This window comes from Trachypithecus francoisi, unplaced genomic scaffold (assembly GCF_009764315.1).
Source record: "Trachypithecus francoisi isolate TF-2019V2 unplaced genomic scaffold, Tfra_2.0 Lachesis_group15, whole genome shotgun sequence".
Lineage (NCBI taxonomy): Eukaryota > Metazoa > Chordata > Mammalia > Primates > Cercopithecidae > Trachypithecus > Trachypithecus francoisi.
In genome coordinates this window covers 36,796,122-36,819,825 of record NW_022681460.1, presented here as the reverse complement: position 1 = coordinate 36,819,825, position 23,704 = coordinate 36,796,122, and the positions used below count along the sequence as shown (strand labels likewise).

Sequence of the window (23,704 nt, the reverse complement as noted above, 5' to 3'; positions counted from 1 at the left end):
AGGGTGGTCTCAAACTCCTGACCTCAGGTGATCTGCCCACCTTGGCCTCCTGAAGTGCTGGGATTACAGGCATGAGCCACTGTGCCCGGCCCTGATGGATTTTATAATAAGACCTTTATTAAGATATAATTCACATATCATAAAATTCCCCCATTAGAATGTACAATATATGGATTTTTGTTATAGTTACAGAGTTGTACAGCTATCACTACAAATCATTTTTAGAACATTGTAATTAACCCAAATATAAATCTTATATCTATCAACAATCAAATGCCATTTTTGCTTAGCACCCCATCCCCTGAAAACTACTAATCTGTTTTCTGCATCTATCGATTTGCCTATTTAGGATATTTTATGTAAATTGAATCATACAATATGTAGCCTTTTATGACTGGATTCTCTTATTTAGCATGTTTTAAAGATTCATCCATATTGTACTATGTGTCTGTATTTAACTCCTTTGAATTGGTGGATTATATTCCATTGATTTAATTCATTCAGTAGTTGATGGACATTAGATTGTTTCCACTTTTTGGCTACTATGAATAATTCCACTATGAACATTAATGTACAGGTTTTTGTGTGCATGTATGTTTTCATTTATCTTGAGTATAAGTAACAATGCTTATTCTTTTGAGAAACTGGTAGTCTTTTTGAAAGTGGCTGCACACATTTCCACAAGCAGTGTAGGAGGGTTCTAATTCCTCCATATGTTCATCAATACTTGCTATCTTTTTGGTTATAGCCATCCTACTGGATGTGTGATTTTGATTTGCATTTTCCTAATGGTTAATGATGTTGAACATCTTTTGAAGTTTTCAGTAGCCATTTGCACATCATTTTTTATGTGTTTATTACTCATTTGTATAGCTTTCATGGAGAAACATCAATTCAGATTCCTTGCCTATTTTTGATTGGCTTACTGATAGATTTTAGTTTTTGCATTTTTAAAAAATTCTTGATAATATCTAATTTTACCTCCTCGGTGCTTTAGGGGAGATATTTTATTATCATGTATTCTTTAGAGACTTTGATAGTCCAAGAAAATACCTGGAACCTCCAGGATGTTGGTTCTGAACACCTGTAAAACTTTTTTAAAATATAGAAATGTCTAAGCCCTAATAATGATTCAATTATTGTGATAGAGTCAAGACATTGGTGTCCTATCAAAGCTTTCCTAATGTGCATCCATGGAGGATAGCCAAGCAAGATATGGATTATCAGTGCCTTAATGTTCAGGATGGTGCAAAGTATGTCTAAGATAAAAGTTAGTGCTTAAGACTTCCAAAAAATGAGTCCATTAAGGATCAGGAAATCTTTTTTGGCTGTAAAAGAACTCTAGAAGTAGGTGGATTTTCTAACAACAAGATTGTGGGAAGGGGGATCCTTAGAAATATAATCAGGTAAGATTTCTCCCAAGCATGCACCTATAGGTCATAAACCTAAAGAACTGGACCAAGTATGGGTATCTGCACCCCCATTCAAGAACAAGATACATTCCATTACTATCTAATTGCTTAAGCTAAAGAGGCATGGAAATGTATGGCTTTTGGATGGCCTTTAGGATTGTTCATTTACAGTTGTTATACGAGTACCCCGATTGGTCCACTGACTGCATAATGGAAGTATAGATTCAGAGGCCTGGCATCCCATTGCTTAAACAAAACATCTATTCAAGACAACTGTGGAATATGTGATTGTTAGGAGAATTTAATGGAGAATCAGCATAGAAGGTTTTGGTATCAACTCCCTTGTATGTTTAAATATATTTGATTTCAGAATTTTGGTACTTTTTTATTCTTAAATAATTAATTTATAAATGGGAAACCTGATTGCCTTTCATGTTCTTTGTTAAAAATTTTGAATTACAAATATTATTTAAATAAGTTTTGTGGGGTAATATATTAAATGATTGAGATTAAATATAATAAACTATATTTATTTCATAATAGTAAATAATATAGCAGATCTTATGATTTAATGTGTTATAATATAATTTAGTAGATATATTGCAGTAAATAATATTATTATTCTGGTATATAGAAGTTTCATATATGTTCTAGATTTCCTATTTCTTTGATGGTTATGGTTTTGCATTTAAAGAACAGATAAGCAAAAACTTGCTTAACATATGAAATCTGACAAGATTACAGGTTTTAACTCTAGGATAATGAGCTTATTTTATTCATTAAGGCCCTAAGGACTAAAAGAACAGTCAAAAGAATCAGTCCTAGGCCTTCATGATATCATGGAAAAATACTGTTATTAAAATAAGAGGTGAAATATTCTTTTTACAAAAGTAATTAAATATTTAAAACAAATTTTATGTGTATCCCTAATTTTTATAAATATAGTGAAACTACTTTTAAAACAATGTTCAGTTAGAAAAGCAAAAACATTAAAAGACACAGTTACAATGCTATATTTCTTAAGGTAACTAACTTTATCCTAGAGCACATACTATATAAAAGAGCACATGCTATATCAATTAAAGTTTGCTTTGAGTTTACGTGCTATTGAACAAATTGAGAAATAAAGCAGAGGAAAAATGTGTAAAACTGCTGTTGCACAACTCCTAGAATGTTATTGTTGTATACTTCATAATTATGTATGAAGGGAATTTATCTCTAAGGTTTCAGAAGGCATTTACCTCTGAAGACTTTACTCGTAGTTTCCAGAAAACCAGCTGCATTTAGAGAGAGGAGAAATTGCCTCGATTTTCACACAGCTTTTCTGGGAGTAGTTGGTGAGCTCATCTAACTTTTCTGTATGTGTGTATCTCTCAGATATGCCACTTTACCCTGCTTTATCTCACTGAGTATTTCACTGTAGGTATTTTGTGTAGTTATCTTATCACAATTTCTAATTTTAAGAGCATCTGTTACTGCTTTCCCAATCTTTTTCCACCCAGTAGATCACTGTTATCCTAAGAGGTACCGCTTTTGTTTTTGCATGTTCTTGGCTTTACTCTCAACACCATTGCTCCAACGCTTTTGTACTTACTTTTAATCACTCTAAATTGGTAGTTTCCTTTGAGATCAAATGAAAACTCTCTCACTTCAACTTATTATTTTCAATAGTAACTGAGCTGAGACAAAATATTACTTCAAAGAAAAAATGTTAAGACTTTTATGATCACATTTTTCCGGTATTGCCTTTATCTATTTAATGATAGTCATACATATATTCCATAATTGTGCAGGTATCATCAGTGTCAAAATTCATAGTGAAATTGAGAATATCAGTTTAATATCTCTTCTTAAGGTATGCTAGGATATTATTTCATAGCTTTCTAAGTTAAAGTAATAGCTTTCAATTAGTAAAAATATATAATAAAAATAATAAGGATCCATTGAAAATTAAGTTTTAGGGTAGCTAAAGCCCGTGTGTCCCATTACATAAGTGTCAAACTTTGGCTCATTTAACAGTAAATGATGATGGTAGAATAGCGTAAGGCTGAGTGACAGTAGTCCTGTGTTTTAAATCCAGTTTTATTCTAAACAGAATTATTTGAAGAACTCAGGTTACTTTTGCTTTAAATCTGTTTTCCCATCTGCTAAAAGGGTAACAAAATTCAATGTAATTGGAAAGTTAAGTGATAAGAGTTTGAAATTTCTCTGCATTAGGTATCATATAGATTCTTGAAATCATGTAAGTTAAGCCAGGATTGCACCTCATTTGTGGGAAAAGGGGAATCAGCCTTTATTTAGAGGCTTTTATTTGCAACAGGAGAATGAGAATTCTGAGAAATTCCACTAGTAGACATCATTTTGGAAATGTTAAATCATGTTGCCATTGTCCCCCCATAACCTCCTTGCCCTGTAAAACAGTAAACATACACACGATGTCATCAAAAACTTGTCAGCACACACCTCTTCTTGGTCTGTATGTCTACTTTAGTTGTTTGTTTTAATTCTCCAGGCCTTGATGTCTCAGACAGAGAGTTGTGAGTAAAGCATTGCCTTCTATGTTTTATGGAATGTTGTCTCTGATCTTTGAATTGCAAATAAATCATAAAGCAAGATACAGTGAATATTTTTAAAAAGAAGAATTTCCATCCCAGAAGTCTAAGCTAAACCCTTTATCCTTTCTGTTAACCATATTTTTTAATGTGACAAGATCATATCTTTAGGAACATTTTAAGGTTTTATATTTTTGTTATAATATTTAGTAATCAATATCATTGTTCTCTGTGTGCCTTATATTTGTAATAATTGCTATTGAAAACAAGTGAAGATGCATTATGCTTCTTTGCCTAATGTTTTTGTAACTGCTTTCCTCTTGTATTAATTGAGAAGCCAACTAAAGACAACATAGTCAACTGGCTTCTGAGGGCAATAGTGGGTCATAAATTTACAATGAGATGGTTTTAGCCCTGTATAACTCTATCTATCTATCTATCTATCTATCTATCTATCTATCTGTCTATTAATCAATGGATCTATGTTCACAACATAACATACCTTTAAATTGAGTCTTTAAATTATATAAAATACCTATCTTGTTAATGTAAATCTACTTTCTTGATGCCCCCTAAATTATTTTGAGCTCCCAAATATATCGAAATTGTGCAATAAAAATCAGCATTTGAACAGAAGTTAAGGGATGACTCAACCGTTTTCTGGAAACTATGACATCTCAGTATGTTAGGATTATTCCTGCTTTCCATGTCCCCCAGAGTGAAAAACGTAGTTAATTTTCTGCACAATACCCAAGTAGAGAATATTAAACGAACTTTCAGCCAGTAAATTAAATGCTACATTTTTATTTATGTTAAATTTTCCCTAACTTTTGTTCACAGATATAATTTTCTTTTTGCTAAATATGAAGGTTACTAAAATTTAATAAATATGAAGAATAGATGGAATTTCTTCAATATATAATATTAATAAAAATTATTGAAATAATGAAAAAATAACTTGCTAAATTTTCATTGAAGATAAATATAAATATATGAAATGTCCAGTGATATTAAATGGTACACTGTTACTGGATTTAATTACAGACTCTAAATGAATAAGAGCAACTTCATTAAGAGGTGACAGAAATGCTCTCTGTCCATCTCTGTTCATTGCTGAGAACAGTTGCTGTGTTAGTGTGATTGCACCCTAACCCTCTCTCAGCAGAGGACAAACAGGGCCATAATCTACTTGCCGTTGATGGCTTTCCCCTTGTTTCTGGTGGTGCAGCCATCTCCTATTCATAGGATTTCATTATTGTTAGTAACAAAGAAGTTCACTTAGTGGAAAGCAACCTGCCTTATAACTTAAATTGGTTGAAATTATATCTTGGAGTTTCCTGAAAATTTGGGAAAATATAGTTCTATCATTTTTCAGGTGAAAAATTTTACATAGTTATTATTTCTAGTCTGATAATTAAAGTTGCATTAATATTTTTCAACATGAACCAAATCAACATGTCAAAAGTTAGTTTAAAGCTATATTATATTAAGAAAACATAACTTGAAGTGTTCTAATGCAGACCAACAAACAAGTTAATTACGTTGAAATCAAAGTTAGATTTGAATTATATATCAGAATTAAATGTTCTAAGGTTTTGTCTAAATAAACTATGCCTGTATTCAGTTTTCTCCTGTAGACTTTGGCCTGATGCCAACTGCAGGTGCAAGTTTGCTGTATCATTTTGTTTCTATTATTTTGTTTTATAATGAACTATCATAACATTTGGCTACTGAAATACCCTAAAATGAATATTTTATCATAAAGAGCTTGTTTTTCATACATCAAATTTAATATTTGATTCATTGCTAAGTAATACAATTTTTCTTTAAAGATCGATTTGCTCTCATGTCTCAATTTTTGTTTTCTTTTGCATACCCAGCCTGTGGCCGTGGGTTCTACAAGTCTTCCTCTCAAGATCTTCAGTGCTCTCGTTGTCCAACTCACAGTTTTTCTGATAAAGAGGGCTCCTCCAGATGTGAATGTGAAGATGGGTATTACAGGGCTCCATCTGACCCACCGTACGTTGCATGCACAAGTGAGTTGTACTATGAAAGTAAAGAAGGACTTTCCAATCCCTTCTACTCATTTGTACTGTTGTAACATCAATGAAACAGATACTGAATTTGTGATACATTCTTAATTATACTTAAATATTAAAATTATTTTAAAATATTAAGATACGAAAATATTTTTTTCATAAGCAGATAGGTTTAGTAATATAAATATATCTTACATCAACTTTGGTGTTATTTCTATGTCTGCAAAATTGAGATGCATTTTAATAACATTTTTCACATGTATCTCATAAGAATCATAAGCAAAATTAAAAGTTGTTAGGGTCGGCCAGACAGAGTGGCTCATGCCTGTAATCTGAGCACTTTGGGAGGCCAAGGCGGGTGGATCACAATCACCTGAGGTCAGGAGTTCGAGACCAGCCTGGCCAACGTAGTGAAACCCTGTCTCTACCAAAAATGCAAAAATTAACTGGATGTGGTGGCTCCCACTTGTAATCCCAGCTACTCAGAAGGCTGAAGCAGGAGAATCACTTGAACCTGGGAGGCGGAGGTTGCAGTGAGTCGAGATTGTGCCACTACACTCCAGCCTGGACAATAAGAATGAAACCTGGTCTCAAAATAAATAAATAAATAAGTTACTAGGGTCTTGCATGAATATTAAATGTTATTAAAAAGTAATGTCTTCAGAATTAAAATTCCATTACCAAATACAGCAGATCTCACTAAATAGAGCAAACCTCACATCTTGGTTCTTCAATTAGTGAATATTTGAGAGACCCAAATCCAAAGCCAATCTCAGACATTGCTATAAATTATTCTTGAGTACATTAAAATGTATAAATGTATTCCCCGTTATATGGTTAAAAGGAGAACTATTTTTAAACTACTGCACAGCTGTTTTTTTTAGGTGCATTAACTGTACTCTTTTAATTGCTTGGAAGAAAAATAGCTAAAGACTGTGGCAAAAGTACAAAGACAGTTGTTATCCTGTTTTCATTTTGACGTATTAAAAGGAAAATAAATAAAGCCTCTTGCCAAGTGAATTCAAGGAAGCTTTTATACAGCTTCTCTAGTAAAGGTAATGAAATGTTTATGTGAAAGAAAGCATTTCAACTCGTTTTCTCTTCAGTAATTGAGCCACTAAGCTTAATGCCTCACACGGATCCTTTTGTTCTTTTTGTTTGCATGTTTTTTTTTGTTGGTTTTTCTGTTTTTGCTTATTTATTTATTCTTGGTTTCCCAAGGGCCTCCATCTGCACCACAGAACCTGATTTTCAACATCAACCAAACCACAGTAAGTTTGGAATGGAGTCCTCCTGCAGACAATGGAGGAAGAAACGATGTGACCTACAGAATATTGTGTAAGCGGTGCAGTTGGGAGCAAGGCGAATGTGTTCCCTGTGGGAGTAACATTGGATACATGCCCCAGCAGACTGGATTAGAGGATAACTATGTCACTGTCATGGACCTGCTAGCCCACGCTAATTATACTTTTGAAGTTGAAGCTGTAAATGGAGTTTCTGACTTAAGCCGATCCCAGAGGCTCTTTGCAGCTGTCAGTATCACCACTGGTCAAGCAGGTATGTTTTCTGCTTATCTTCACTGAATGGAATAATGTGACTACCTAAATAAGGTGTCTTGCTTGAATATTTAGTTAGTTTCTCTACACAGAGCTTGATTCTTCCAGCTTGTTGATTATTTACAGCTTTAACTTTTCCTGTTGCTTGTTATACCATTAGTGTACTCATTAACATCTTCAGAGATCTGGCAGGAGAAATAAAAGGAGATAAAATTGGCCGGATGTAGTGCCTCACACCTGTATTCCCAGCATTTGGGGAGGCCGAGGCAGGCAGATCACGAGGTCAGCAGTTCGAGACCAGCCTGGGCAACAAGAAACCCCATCTCTGCTGAAAATACAAAAATTAGCCAGGCATGGTGGCACACGCCTGTAGTCCCAGCTACTTGAGAGGCTGAGGCAGGAGAATCACTTGAACCTGGGAGGCAGAAGTTGCAGTGAGCCAAGATCACGCCACTGCACTCCAGCCCAGGTGACAGAGCAAGACTCTTTCTCCAAAAAAAAAAAAAAAAGAGAGATAAAATTGTAAACCCTTAAGACTGCTATAAAACAAATAACTTCACTGAAAGATCTAGAGGAGCAGAGTGAAAATATTGGTCAAAATGAAGTAAAGGATATGTTCACACTTTTACCTTTTTGTTTGGTATGCTCATGATCACAAACTACATGATAATTAGGAATAATGAAAGAGTTGGCTTCATTGTCTCACATAATGTTACCCAATTTTTTACTACGTAGACTATGATCTTTGTAATATATGACAAGTCTGCATTTTAATATGCATGAGGGAATTTTAAGTTCATCAGTAGATTTGTGATCATATTAATTTCCATTTTTATATTAGAATAAATGGCAGATTTCATGAGGATTTCAGAAGAAATGGCATAACCATGATAATTGTGAACTTGTAGCTTAGCCTAAAAGCAGTCTTCACTTATTTTCTTGCTGGCACTTGAAATGCCCTCCTTAAGTTATTCCTTGTTGTGCTTAGATATGTTTTGGAAAATACAAATTGGAGACATTCCAAACCTTTAGAAAAAACTTACTGCTGAAGGAAATCTCAGAAATTAGGGGCTTTCTCAGTCTTTTGAAAAATTCTTATTGCTGAAGATAGATGCTGTGTAGTAAATACAACAAAGTGCTATGTTATCAGCAATATTAAAATCGGGCCTTCACTAGAGTAGTGTGTTGTGTGAACAATGTAATAAGCTAATAACAAGGTCCTCTTGGTCTTTGGCTGGCTGTCTAAAAGCAACCAGTATTATCCCAAATTCCTGGGATAATAATCTATTACTCATTTTAGTCTATATTCACAGACTATTCTTCATTTCCATGCCAATTTTAACCAACTGTTACCTATTTAAATTATATCTACATAATGAAAACTATGTATATGATCTCAGGCTTACCATTTTGAACAGATTAGTGGGTTTTTATTCTAAAGGTTTCATTCTGATGCTTATTTCAAAGGCTGTTTCAATCAGATCTCCTATTTAAGAGCAGATATTGGAGGGTAAAACATAGAAATGTAAATATTTGATAATTAGACAAAAAGTAACTGATTTAGCTAATTACCTGGACTTCCCTATTTTATTTTGGACTTACTTCTTTTATTAGCAATGTTTATACTATTTTTTTTTTAATGCTGTTGTCATTAGATAGTTCCACTTGTGTTGTTTTATATATAAATTTGTCTCATAGCTTTGCAGTGAGTGGATTTGAAATGTTTTAGGTTTATGATTTTTGACATAAGAACTATCTTTTGGAAGCATTAATAGAAACTTAGTTCTACTAAGTTAGAATGACATTCTTTTATTCCTGCTAATATCAAGAAGTGACATTTTTATTTCTGAATATAACCAGGAGATGCTGAACTGATACCAGAAATAGTGTTTGCCAAATTGGCCACTTTGGGGATGTCTTTTCGTGTTCCTAAAATGTCTATTGTTTGATTTTTCAAGTTAATACTATACAGGCTAAATATATTATCAAATTTCTGTAAATATTTCTGGAATCAAATATTTCACAGATGTTGTGTAAAATGGCTTTGGATATTGATTCCCTTCTGGTTAAGAACAAACTAGGTTGGCTGGAGGGGTTTTTTTTGTTTTTGTTTGTTTGTTTGTTTGTTTGTTTTGCTTTATTTGTGGATGAAGTTGATTTAAATGTACAATAAATATATTGATATATTATGATGGTTATACAAGCCTGTAAATGTACTAAAATACTTAATCATATATTAAAATGAGTACATTTTATGATATTTAAATTACACCTCAATAAAAAGAAAAAATGATAAAAACCATACCTATAAGTTTATTAAATAACATAAACATAAATAAAGGTTAAAAAACTAGATTTGCACTTTTATATTAAAATACTAATTCATGATTGCCTAGTCTACATCTCAAATGCTAAAACTCATGAATTTACAGTTAGCTTTTTCTAACAGAGGAAATTCGGAATGTATTGGTGATTATTGTTCTTTTGCATGAGTATACTCAGTTCCCTCCATTACCATATTTTTGTTCTTCCTAAAGGGGAGTGATTTGAAACTTGGTCTGAGTTCAAAACTATCCAAGGAACCCTGTAAAACCCTTGAAATTATCATTCTCCATTAAACGAATAGCATCCTTTCCAACCTAGTTTATGCTGAAATCACTTCAACAATGAATTTAAGTCTGTATTTCTGGTTGGTTATCTTTCTCCTCAGCAATCCACTGATGCCTAGCATAAAAGAGTTTATTAAGAGAATTTCATGTTTCTGGGAAAGCGTAGAGAGTCAGAATAACAAATAATCAGCCAGTGCTTCAAAGATAGTGTGTGTATTTTGTAATTCCTTTTCTGTTAAGTTTTGAGTTTGGAGCACAAGACCCTATACCAGTGTTTGTGTGAGTAGAAGTGTATTGAACATCTTTTGCTCACAGGAAGAATAGGCCCATTGATATTAAGGGCCCTGAGTTCTAGTTTCTAGTCTGCCACTAGGAGGTATATACATTTTGGGTCGATCACTAAAGCTCCGCATGAAAAAGGAAAAATCGGGATAAAATAATATCTACTTTCCTGTATTATCGTGTTAAGTGAGATGATATTAAAGAAAACTAAACTCATACATTGCCATAAAAATGCCAATACAGTGAATAGCAAAATGAATGCCAATTAGTCCTCTTTTTATGTGACTCTCTGGGAACCTGTCAAGGCAAAATGCACCAATTTCTTTATCTGTAGAAGCATGAGGGAAAATAATTTGAGTGCAGAATTGGCAGCTAACGTATTATAACGTTGGAAGAAGGAGAAATTAATTTTGTTTGGCCTGTAAAAAATATGACTATTATCTAGTTATCAATTATCTTATGATTGAGGTTCTTGTGTAAACCAATGATTTTACCTTTAAGATAGACTTGTATTGAAAAAGCATGATATTTTAATGTTCATATTTATACAAGTTTTATATTTACTTGTCATGAACATGCCATACACAAGCTGGCTGAACCATACATTTTTGTTCCTGTCATTTTGTTAGTAATTATATTGACCTATTAAGGCTGAAGTCACAAAGATCGAGTTACATACAATGGAGATATTTTTTAAAATATAGAAGTAGAGAAAAAATATATGTATTTAATCTATGACATTGTGACCCTTATTCTTCCTTATATTTCAATGTTCTCTTTAAAAAATGCCTTTTTTAACCTTTTATATTAAGTTCAGTGGTACAAGTCCAGGTTGTGTTATGGGAATTTGTTGTATAGATTATTGTGTCACCCAGGTGTTAAGCCTACTGCCCGTTCATTATTTTTCCTAATCCTCTCCCTCCAGCCACCTTCCACCCCCAGTAGGCCCCAGTGTGTGTTGTTCCTTTCTGTGTGTCCCTGTGTTCTCATCATTTAGCCACCACTTATAAGGGAGAACATGTGGTATTTGGTTTTCTCTTCCTGTGTTAGTTTGCTGAGGATAATGGCCACTCACTCCATCCATGTCACTGCAAAGGACATGATCTTGTTCTTTTTTGTGGCTGCATAGTATTCCATAGTTTCCCATTCTTAAGCACTATTTAAGTGCTGCTTTTTAATATTAGTTTGGCCAACTGGACTAAGTACCTAGTGCATGTCAAGCACTATGGGGGATGCTAAGAATAAGAAGGTAAGGAATGGCTCTCTTCTTAAATATCTAACAATATAACACTTTATTATAATGTTGTAGAACAACATTGGGAACAAAATACAAAAACCCTGAAGAAAGAATGATTCATTCAGAGAATAAACAAAAGCCCTTACAAAAATGAGTCAGTCAATCCAGAGTTTCAGAATGGATGTGCTTTTGCCAGATATAAAAGTAAGAGTATAAAAGTAAATCCTATTCTAGGCCCAGAAGAATACTACCCCTTTTCTCTAATCAGAACATGGTAATTGCCACTATCTTCCTTCCTGAAACTAAGTTATGGTAGCACAGAAATAGTATGCAGAAGTATGAAAGTTAATAAAAACAGATCACTCGAAAAATGCTGTTTCTTTCTTTAATACTTCATTCACTCTGGGATTATTTAAGCAATTATAATATGTGGTCTCTCCTCAAAGGGACATAGATGACTTAGCAATTATCCTTCAAGTCAGTAACTGTGTCATGTTTATCTGTGTCACCACCATCAAATACAGTCTCTTCTGCATACTAGCTGTACAAAAAGTGTTGTGGAATTAAGGCCAATGCGAAAACTAGAAAAATTAAATCATTATCCAAGAGTGAAACCATTAAGGTATTAATAGAAAAGACATATTATTTAATATTAGATGACATAATTACGATTTTAGACAAGTTACTTCACCTCTTTATACTAGAATTTTCTCCTCAAGTGGTACACTATCTGACTCGACATATTGTAAAAATTGAGCTAATAGCTTAATTCCAGGTACGTTAATTACAATAAAAAGGTGTGTTATCATACTGAAACAATTATAATAATAAGAGCAATAATTTAAAAATTACTATTTATTGAATACTTACTATGTTCCTGGTACTTTTTGAAATGTAAAATATGCATGAAAAGAGTGTCAAAGTTGAGTCACCTATCTTTTTTGGCCTCGTATCGTCCCCATAGGCAACTGAGAGATTTGGAATATAAGATCTCTCAGAGCTCCTCATATATTCATAACTAAATAAACAAAGTAATAACTCAATATACAGTACAAACATATCACTATGCTACACTATTCACTGCACACTATTAATAGCTGAGTGATAGTGTACATATACTACAGTTTTTAATGAGAGTGATAACTATTATAATGCTCTGGAAAGCATCGGGAAGGAATTGGGATGAAAACTGAAACCTCTTGAAAGAGGTTAGGGATAGTTTCTCAAGTTGGGCCCCCCAGGCTGAAGCAAATACTTATATGGAGATTAGCATACACAACTTTTATTAGGAAAAATGTTTGGGATCAATACCATCAGAAAGAAGGGAAGCAAGCAGGGCCCAGCAGAGCAGGGCTGAGTTGTGATGGGGTCTCATTGGAATCCTCAGCCAACTCCATGGGGAGTGCTCTAACTGTAATGAACCCTCAGTCTGTCCCTAGGTGACAGTTTTATACGTCTATGTTGTCCAGACATTGGTTGCAGTTTTTCCTAGGAAGGAGTGAGGTGTTTTCAGAAAGGAAATTCTAAGTGAGGCAGGGAACTGAGGCCCGTTTTCTGGCAAAGATCTCGGCAGCTCGGCAAATAATTTCTTCAGTCCTTTTGTAAGGAGAATGTGGGTGGCCCATTACAACATCCATTATAGAGAGTTAAATTATGCAAAAGAATCAGAGGGGCAGCATTCAGAGTGTGATTATGGAATATTGATATGAACTGGATGAACAAAGATTTGTGGGAAAGATTACTGGGGAATTTTTATTTTTAGGAAAATAATCTTTTCTGATAGACAGGAGGGAAACCTGAGTGTTTTTGAACAGACAAGTAACATGATTGACCCTGGTTTAACTTAAACTTTTGTGATCTTCCACAGGACATTTCACGTATTACATATAGTAGTTTGTTAAAAAAAAAAAAAAAAATCCTGCCTAGTCTTAATTACTGTGGAAAAAACATACAAAAAATACAGTTTCCGAAAATATGAGAAAACTTTAAAGAATCTGCCGTTATGGTGTGGAGACATCTTAATTATCTTCAAAGGTCTCTTTAGAATCTCTCAAACAGAACTGTATTCTTTCCCCATCATGAGTTTTGTTATGCTTGGATAAATGATTTATATGACACGCACACAGATTGTACTAAAATTTGAACTAAATTTGTGGAGTTGTTAAGACAAGAACTGATATCATTTTAAAAGTAAAATTTCGAGAGTTCAAATGACTTTACAAAGGTCACACAGTAAATTATATAGTGATGACCCAAATGATTGCAATCAAATACACTTCTTACCTCAAAATTATTAAGTGTTTATGCAGTCTTATCATAGAGTGCTATCTTTAAAAATGTAGCTCCATAATCCATTACACGAGAATTTGCAGATTGGTTTAATGGCCAGTGATAAGAGCTGTTAAGTGAAAAGGAGACCTACTAAGAAGTGTTATTTCCTGAGAATATTAACAATGTAATCTTTGTGGGATAGCATTGCTAAATATAGCATTTGCCTTCTCATTACTGTTTTATTATCCTTCTTCAAGAAACTTTAAAAATAGCCCTGCATATTTTAAATTGACTGACTTTCCTGTGGTTTTCAATGCCCAGATCTAATTTCTCAGTCAAAATAAAGATTTGCTTCAGTATTCCCTTTACTTTGATTTGTAATGTTTATATGATGTACCGGATGAAATATAACCTGAGTCATGTGATATAACATTACACATAAGCAAAATTATTCCCAAAAAAGACAAAACCAACAATCATTTTCTGTATTTGTCAGAAATAGCTTCACTCACATGAAATCATGTGACTCAATTGTGACTGTTTTCTCGTAAATTAGTGTAGATTGTCTCTTTTCAATGATTTAATGGACACACATCAAGTTATATGTCTTTAAATAAGTAAATCAATTCCATTAAATTTGTATATTTTTATGCTTGTTAGGAATGTATAAGATTGATTTATATTTTAAAGGAACATGACATTGAGAAAATATATTTTCTTATTTTAGAACATTTACTTATTATATAAAGTAATATTAAACACAGCATTCTCCACAGGGTGAAACAAGACATAATTGTTTTATCACTAGGTTAAAAATATATAAATGAAAAAAAAACAGGAACCATTTTGTAGAGATAGTGTTATTGTTATTAAAACGTACATTCATATGCACACCTATGCCACCTGCAGCAGAAAATCAATCGAATAAATTTCCTTTAACAGTAAACTGTTCAAAATATGCGTTTCTGTTATATTTAGACATTTTATAAACCTGAGGTACCCAAAAGTGCAGGATTTAGTCATTCTAATTCATGCTGCAGGGCATGACATTTTAGTAATTCATATGCTTTGCTTAAACAAGGAGCAACTTTAGACTGTTAGTGAAATTTATTTAATATTTAAGTATTTTTGTGACATAAATATGAAAACATAGATATATTTACATTTTTATTTAGTGGTTGTAAGTTATGAAAACATACAAAAAGGATCATATTTTAGATACTACTTTAATAAAATTTTAATTAGGTAATGTACTACCATGTTGACATTAATACTAATAACCAGGATTTATGTAGTGCTTAGTATAAAATATGTTGATTCCTTTACATGTAAAGACCCATATGTTTGCACAGTATCTTCACATTCTGAATTTATTATGTAAGTTTAAGAGAAAATTGCATGTTTCTGTGATATGGTCTTATACTAATTGCATCATATATTTGTAACATTCTTCACATATTAGTTGTGAAAAGTTTATCTTTCCTCTTAGGCTTCATGTTATATGAAAATGGTTGTACCTTTGATCATACTCTCTAGCCCCATCAACGTATTGGGCCAAGGTAGATGGTTAATAAATATTTGTTGGCTGAATGCATACATTCTTTGTATACCATAATATGGAAAGAAAATTTCTTAGACTAGGTTGTTAAAGAAGACAGTAATTTAATTCAAATGACATAATGTTATTTAAATTATGCAATGAGTACATAAGTTAATAACTTCAAGTATAGTCATTTTGCAATTTGGTCCTAAAACTGTAAATATATTTAAAATCTTAAACTGTTTATAGCCATAATGTAGTATTTAAGCAGAAGTTTTAAATGAAAGCTTAACCTTCTTATAAAATAATAAAGGTACAAATAAACCTTAACTTAGAAAACTTTTGTAATGCTTCATATTTTGAAAGCTTGTTGAAAATATAATTAATTTATATCTTTTATATAACATTGAATATGTAGAAGCACAGAGATCAGGATTAGAATGCTTTCATTATTACCTAGGAACATAATATCAGCTTTTCATACATTATTTTACTATTTTTTATAGTTTGATATATTTAGGTTTTAATATTTTTTTTTTTTGTTTTTTTTTGGTTTTGTGACAGCTTTAAGGCTACAGCACATCACTGTGCCATGACTATTCTCAATTAAAACATACATAAGGAAATGCCTCTAAGTAACCTGTGTTCTCATCCCCACACCTTAACCTTGCCACGTCAACTCCCTGATCTCCAGTCCCAGTATCTTTCTGAGTTGTCAAATCTGTCCTTTTCTGATATCGTTAATATTTGTAATGAAATAGGCTTATGTTGAGGTTATGATGACAAGTTGATCTGCATACTGTTTAATGAACATGCTTTTAGGAGACACTTGAAAAAATCCTAGTATAGGGTGTTTTAAGTTACTTCTCATATTTCAAATTTAATGCTTCTTTATCTTTTCTTAAGTTCTTTGCTCTTTGAAGTGCTACTTTGTAAATAATGATGTTTACATACCTGGGAAGCAAGAGTTCATTTTTGACAATAACCAGTTATTCTACTGTGATGGAATTGTGTCCTCCCAAAATTCCTATGCTGAAGCCCTAACCCCCAGTGTGACTGTATACTCTCCTCCATACACACTGAGAAAGGCCATGTGAGCACATAGAAAGAAGATGGTCATCCACAAGCCAGAAAGAGAGGCTTCAGCAGAAACTGAAATCTGTTGGACCTTGATTTGGGACTTCTAATCCTCACAACTGTGAGAAAACAAATTTCCGCTTAAGCCCCTCAGTCTGTGGCATTTTCTTATAGCAACGAATGCAGACTAATACTCCTCCCTGAGATAATTTAATTCCATCCAATTATTTTAAAGAAAAGTCTTCATTCTCCATATGTATGAGGACAGCTAAGGCATGTAAAATTGTATTTATGGGGCAAGAAATGACAGTTGTAGAAATTTTATGCATTTCTATGATTTTTTCCCTCAAAAAAACACGAAACTTGTTTAGTACAGTACCTTTGTAAGTAACAGAAAATGACCAGTAATAATGTTTTCTTTTCAATGTCCAAGTCAGGTTTTTATTTTTTAACAGAGCCAGTTAATCATCTAATAAATTTTAGAAGCTGATGCATTGATGGTAACAGAACACCCAATATAAAATTTATTATAAATTTTGTTCCTTAGTTTTGAAGCTTGGGTAAGTTTGTCAAATTCTTGGCAATTTTAACCTAACAATTTCTACATGATTAAGAAGTCAGTATCATTTCAGGATTATCGTAGGAGAAAGTGTTTATAGCTCTATATTTTGGAGATATAAATTTGTAATTTGCTAAATTTAAGCATCCTCTTCAAAAAATATGACTTCCCATTAGGATCATTATCCTGGAATATTCCATAATGATGGAATTATATAGGGTAATTCTTATTACATGTATTGCCCTTAATAGAGGATCCTTTATTTTGCAACTGTGAGTTTATGGGGTAGACATTGTAAGTAAGCTGAATATTCATCTACTAAAATAATATTTACAAATAAATAGCCACTTTACCGTTAGAGTAAAGAAGTTTGTTCAAGTGATATATGGAAAATCTGTTTTAAGTAAAATGTGACTAACTAGACCACATGCTCTTTACTTTTAGGGGAAAAATACCAAAAGCAAGTTAACAGGAGGGACTTAAATAAAATATGCAAAGTTTTTCAGGGCATAACCTTAGGTAAATATATATTGAATTCAATCTCTTTTTCTGGAGGTACTAAACAATTATAAATCATAAAAAATAATGAATATGTTATATTATAGTAATACCATGTCAAGAATACAAACTAACACATTTGTAATAGGTTTCCAATATACATTGACTAAAGAAGTGTTTTTGGTTAATATTTCCTTGACTGAAACCAGTTACCTGATTTGCTTGATTCTATTGTACAAACAGGTTTTGTTCTATGAGTCATGTGTTAGTTTTTATGTAGGTAGCTATCCTGCCCATTTCTCTAAGTGTTATTGAAGAGGTAGCATTGTGGAGACAGATACAGTTTCAGAAAAATTTCATTTAAGAGCAAGAAATCAATAAGCTGCATTTCACAGAATGAAAAGCCAATTGATAGTAATTTCATACATTATTCATGTAAAGACAAAGACACATAATATGAATTGGTAATAGTGATGACGACAGTAGTAAAAACATGGGTCCATTAATTTTAAGTACTGTTTAGGTTTTCCCCCAGTCCCAATTCCTATGCACTGCCACTGTCAATCATATACACAATTTTCAGCCCTGGATCAGCTAAGGGGCATAGCCTTGAAAGCTATTAAATATAGGTGAAAGATAGGAGATTGTCTTTAAATTTGGACAAGGATTTAGTTGTTGTTCTGTTTTCAGTACAAGTGTTCAGAGGGAGTAAATGTTGATTATTTTATCCCTTGCTTCGTTGGTGATGAATTGAAGCAAATTTGATCCAGACAAGCAATCTGGTGGAATGATGCAGAGCCATCCAAAAAAAATCTGTACTAATCCACCAATGCAGTAAATTAGAGCTACAAGGAAAAGGCATTGATCCACAAGAATCATTAACAGTTTTAACCAACTGATCCAAGTAATAGGGTAAAGGAGAGAACACTATCAAGATCTTGTTTTTCAGATCTGTCAATTTCAACTGCTAAAGCATGATTGTTACGTGTTTGAATTTTAACTGTTTTTATGACTTTGGTTCCCTTTGTACTAGTGTAAGCAATGAATAAGGATCAATTAAGAGGTAAGAACTCTGGGAAAAAATTACGCAAATTTCCTGCACTTAGTTTACAAATAGGTCAATCACAAAGCAAGAAATAATTGCTGCAACCTAACAAATTTAGTCAGGGACAAGGCAGAGCAGATGATGTATGTTCTGTGACAAAATACGTGGCAGAGATGTACATACAGATGTGTAGCTACTTGCTTTGTTTAAGACACAAGGATTACAGAGGAAGATTTGTGAAAAACAATTAGCATAGCTTTAAAGCATGCAGTTCTTAATTATCGAAAGCATGTTGACATCAGATAGTGTCTTAATTTTTAATATTTTGTCATTAACTTCAGCATATAGAAAGATACAGAACGTTGTCTGAGCATAGCATTCATAATGGAAATTGTATATGATGATAAAAACAAAACTGGTTAAGCCATATCACTGTTGCATTATTCAAATACTGCTAATACACTTAAACTCAACACCCTTAACTCTAGTTACGTCAGACTATACCACTGTGAGCTGATGTATTTATGTGTATAGACATGTATAGATAATAATAAATATATGTTCTTTAACCTCATATATTTTATGAGTACATGTATATTCCTAAGAGAATGGGCATTAGAATGGTGGTAGGGCTTAAATGTTATAGATTTAGGAATCTTATGCCTATAAATGGTGAGTTAATGAGTGGCCTTTCCTCGGAAGAGGAGTGGAGCTATAATTTAAAAGTGTGACAAAAAGTTTTGAGAAAACAAATAAGAATTGGAAGAATCTCAGAAGCACGTGACAAAAACCAAAGAGGGGTGGCCAGGCCAGTTGAATAAGAGGGCTGTCACAATTATCAGAGGAAGGGACATTTTCTCATTAAGTTGATCATAGAATCAAGTGTCACAGGAGGTCAATAGAATGAAGACACAAGAAAGTCTACTGGATTTGAAAATTTGGAACCATGAGAAACAGTTTTTGCTGATAACTTGAGGTAGAAAAATATCATAATCACATTTTTACCATGGTCAAAAGCAAAGCCTGACACTATGCATACGTAGTAGAGTATTCAGCTCAATGATGGCTGAATTTAATTGTAATAGATTACTTTATGCTGATTTCATACAACATTTATCAGACTGGTAAAGACTTTAAGACAGAGGAATGAGTCTGAATTACATTTGGAAAAAAGTACTGCCTTTGTTAGTTTCTAATACATTATCATAACCTTGTTTTCTCCTTGTTTTGACATCTCATCCTATTTTCTCACATCCCTGACATCACCAAGAACCCAAATATAGCCTCACATAAATTTCATTGTTGAGAACCTGATAATCTCAGAAATAAAGGTCATAAAAGGAAAGATGTTAATTCTACAAAGATAAACTATGCATTTATAACTATCTCTCATCTAATATAGTATCATTAATATTAAATGCTATAAAATCAAATGACTGTTTACACATCTAATACAGAGACTGTGCTATGATAGATAGATGATAGATGATAGATAGATAAATAAACATGTATCTTTTCTTCTTTCTCCAGTAGATTTTAAAGTATATGTTCCATATCATGTACTTGCCAATATAAAAAGTATAACCACCTAAAAATTTGGAAATTTTATTTTTGCTATGTGCAGTATTTGTTAATACTGATAAATGTTTTATTTTTGGACACATTTCCTTTATCTTTGAAAATTATATAAACAAAGAACAGAAAGCCATTATCTTATTTCAACAAACATTGGATGTTAATATAATTTGTAAGTGACTTCTGGTACACCTGCTGCATTAAACACTGGTGTTATGTTTGAAAATACACCAGCTGACCTCCTTTAGACTGCTGCCTGCCTACTTTGATGTTTCATTATTTGCTTCAATCCAAGGATGAAATGGATGAAAGGATCTTAATTATAGTGTCCTGGTGACTCTTTTTTCAGACCATTTTTCTGGACAAGCATCAGCTAATCTGACAAATCATGAACAGTTTACTTTATAGTTTGGCTAGGATTAAGTTACTAACTGGAACCTGCAGGGAACGCAAAAAGCAATGTCTCCTGATAAAATGCGCTGGGTGTTTGCTATGCCTGTTTCAATTTTAATTCATAACCTTTAGGAATGAAGAACTATACACAGATAATTCTCTGACAGATACATTTTTATACACTTAAATTTATAGCGCTTCAAACACAAACCCTGTGTATCCAATTTACATATCTAAAATCTACATCATGTGTTTGATTTTGAATTTGTTTTATTTCTGGAGTTTTCACTGTGTAAAAAGAGTTACTTTGTAATTTTTTTATTTAATACAGTTTTAGAAATATTTCTTTCTTAGAACTAGGTTAAAACATCTGCAGTTATCCTTTTAATTGCATGTAAGTGATTATACAAATTTGATTATGTTTTAATTTGAAGTATTTTTATGTGATCCTGGGACACATAGATTATTGAAGGAATTTGAGTTCAAATTTTGGATGTTTTTCAAGTTTCAATTAAAAAGTATAAAGTTTTGGAGAAGTCAGATGACTATTTGAGGGTTCATAATAACTGTTGTAGATAAGTATTATTCAAAGTTTTCCAAAGAACAAAAAGTATTCAACCTTTATGCTTAGGTTATTATTATTTCTTCTAATAGTAATTGATTTTTTTGTGAATTTCATATGCTATCTGCTGGATGACACGATTTTCTTGTTCAGCATAAAGTTTGTTCTTGCAGACAATATGTGTTTTCTCTACACATATCAGTAAAGACGTGTTCATTAGTTAGAATAGGCAAATGAATAACATGTAAAGCCATAGTTTCTAATAACTGCCATTTAATTGGACATTTTTTCATCTTTCTTCTCTTAGATGCATGATAAACTTATATAAGTAACTCAATATAGAAGTTAGATTTAGTATCCTTCTGGGTAACTAAAATTACCCTGCCATCCTTATAAAACAGTATTTTTTATTGTTCTTACACTGTAAACAAATGTATTGGCAATAAAGAATTAACAGCACATCCAGGAAGACTTTATTTAATAATTACATTGTAAAATACTTCTTGTGCCATTCTATTTATCTAATTTATAACTCTATTTGATTATTCCAGCATGCCTTTATCTGTAACAGTTGCACCCTAGGGACTAGTCAACTTATTAATTCATCACTTGTCTTTTTTTACGGTTACAATCCCCATTATAGTATGAGCATAGAGTGATACTCTCTTCTGAAAGCTGCCAGCCAACTGGTTCCAGTCTAGGTGACCTTTTGTTTGTAACCATGGTCCTAATGGTTTTTCTATTGGCTTCTGTTTCTAATAGATTACATTACAATCTATTTTTTTTGTCTTATGGTATCATGATGAGGATAGGACAGCAAGAGTGAATTCTACACCTGCAATTACAGAGTTTTAAAAAGAGGAAAGACTTGCTTCAAGTTAACCTGTAGGCTTTAAAAAAAAAAAATGCCTTTTGATTTATCTGTCACCTGATCCATCAGCAATGAATAATTTTCATGGAAGGTGCACTTTAATTACATTCCCATTTGACTTGCATTATCAAGCCCTATCTAGGTAATTAATCTCACCAAGTATCCAATTTCGGCCTTTATTGCTGGCAGGCAGACCTTCAGAATTATGTGTGCTTGAATGGGTCTTGGGCCTTTTTCACCAGGCAGACCCTGAAAGAGATCTGAGGCCTTCCAAATCTTCAAAGTATGCCTATGAATTTTTTTCTCTTAGATATTGTGAATAAATTAAATTATATTTGGCATCACAAATATACTTCCATAATCAAAGAAACCTGTAGATTATTGTAATCATGAAAATGATATTAAAATTGAGTCACCTTTCACTTCTGGGTGTAACCAATCTGCATGTCATTTTGTATGTAGAGGACCTGTGCTGAATTATTAACTGTAGCTAACATTTGTATCAGTTTGCTGGTGTAAGTTTGCAAAAGCTACCTCCTAAACTTCAGTATATTGGTTTAGTTCAGGATTTAAGGTTTATATGTATTGAAGTGAGTTGGGGTTAAAGATGGTTAGATAAAATTAGAAACATTTACAATAAGCCTTGTATTTTAAATTCAGTTACATGCTCTCTTTTCTACAACTTCATTTATTCTGAATTAATAGATTCCTCACTTTTTATATTTCCCTATCTTGATTTTCATAATTTTTATCTCAATTTCTGACACTGATTAATGTCAAAGGTCAGTGATCCTAACAACTTAGTTTATACACACACATACACACATATAAACACACTCAGAGTAATTTTGAAATATAAAATTCGCCTTTCTCTTGTAGTCTTATTTTATGATCTTGTGCAAAAATGCATAAATGTTTTATGATTTGTATATTTAGAAATTATGATTACTGTATATGTACTATTTTGATTATCTGAGAATATTTCAAGAAACCCTGGGGGTTCTCTGAAAATCGAATTAAAATATAGAGTAGATGGATTGGCTGTCTGTTTGAAAGTGATCTAAATATCTGACATTATTTTAAGCTGTAGATTGTCTGATTTGCAGAAGAGAAGGCAGTCCAATCTTTAATAGACTAAATAGGTTATAATGCTTGCACAGCAAGAATTTTGGAAAATTTGGACTGATGATACTAGGAAAAAGGGTGAGTACTTTTCCATTTCCACTGTCACTTCTATACAAGTAAGGCCATGAATCTCTGCTTCTTGCCCTGAGTTCTCTCACAAACTACTACCTGTATCTTCACAAGGCCACAGATTGTGATTGCATTTATAAGTGTTCCACTATCAAAACCAACTTTACACAGCTAACTTTGTTGTTTTTTTCTCTTAATGAATAACTTTCATTTGACCTTTTGATTTTTACAAAAATAATTGAAGACATTTTAATGTAACATATAGTATGGATTTCTGAAACATTTAACATTTATTTGTAAAAACCACATGGAACTTTCTATCCAAGTATTAGTTTCCCTTGTCATTTAGAAATAAATCTTCAATTTTTAAAAAGTAGTTTAATTACAATTATATGTAGGAACATTTTACTATGAGTTGATTATCTGTTATTT

General features: G+C 32.5%; 1 protein-coding gene across 6 annotated transcripts in view; it reads left to right on the top strand.

The window, feature by feature from the left end:
• Positions 1-23,704, top strand: part of EPHA7 (EPH receptor A7) — a 179,840-nt gene that overhangs the window by 55,820 nt on the left and 100,316 nt on the right. For 5 of the 6 annotated variants that reach the window (XM_033234640.1, XM_033234643.1, XM_033234642.1 and 2 more), the window contains exons 4-5: positions 5,845-6,000; positions 7,225-7,560. In XM_033234640.1, coding sequence (XP_033090531.1) covers positions 5,845-6,000; positions 7,225-7,560 — 492 coding nt within the window. Of the gene's footprint in view, positions 1-5,844; positions 6,001-7,224; positions 7,561-20,486; positions 21,669-23,704 lie in introns of those variants that run through there. The other variant, XM_033234645.1, reaches the window with a different exon arrangement.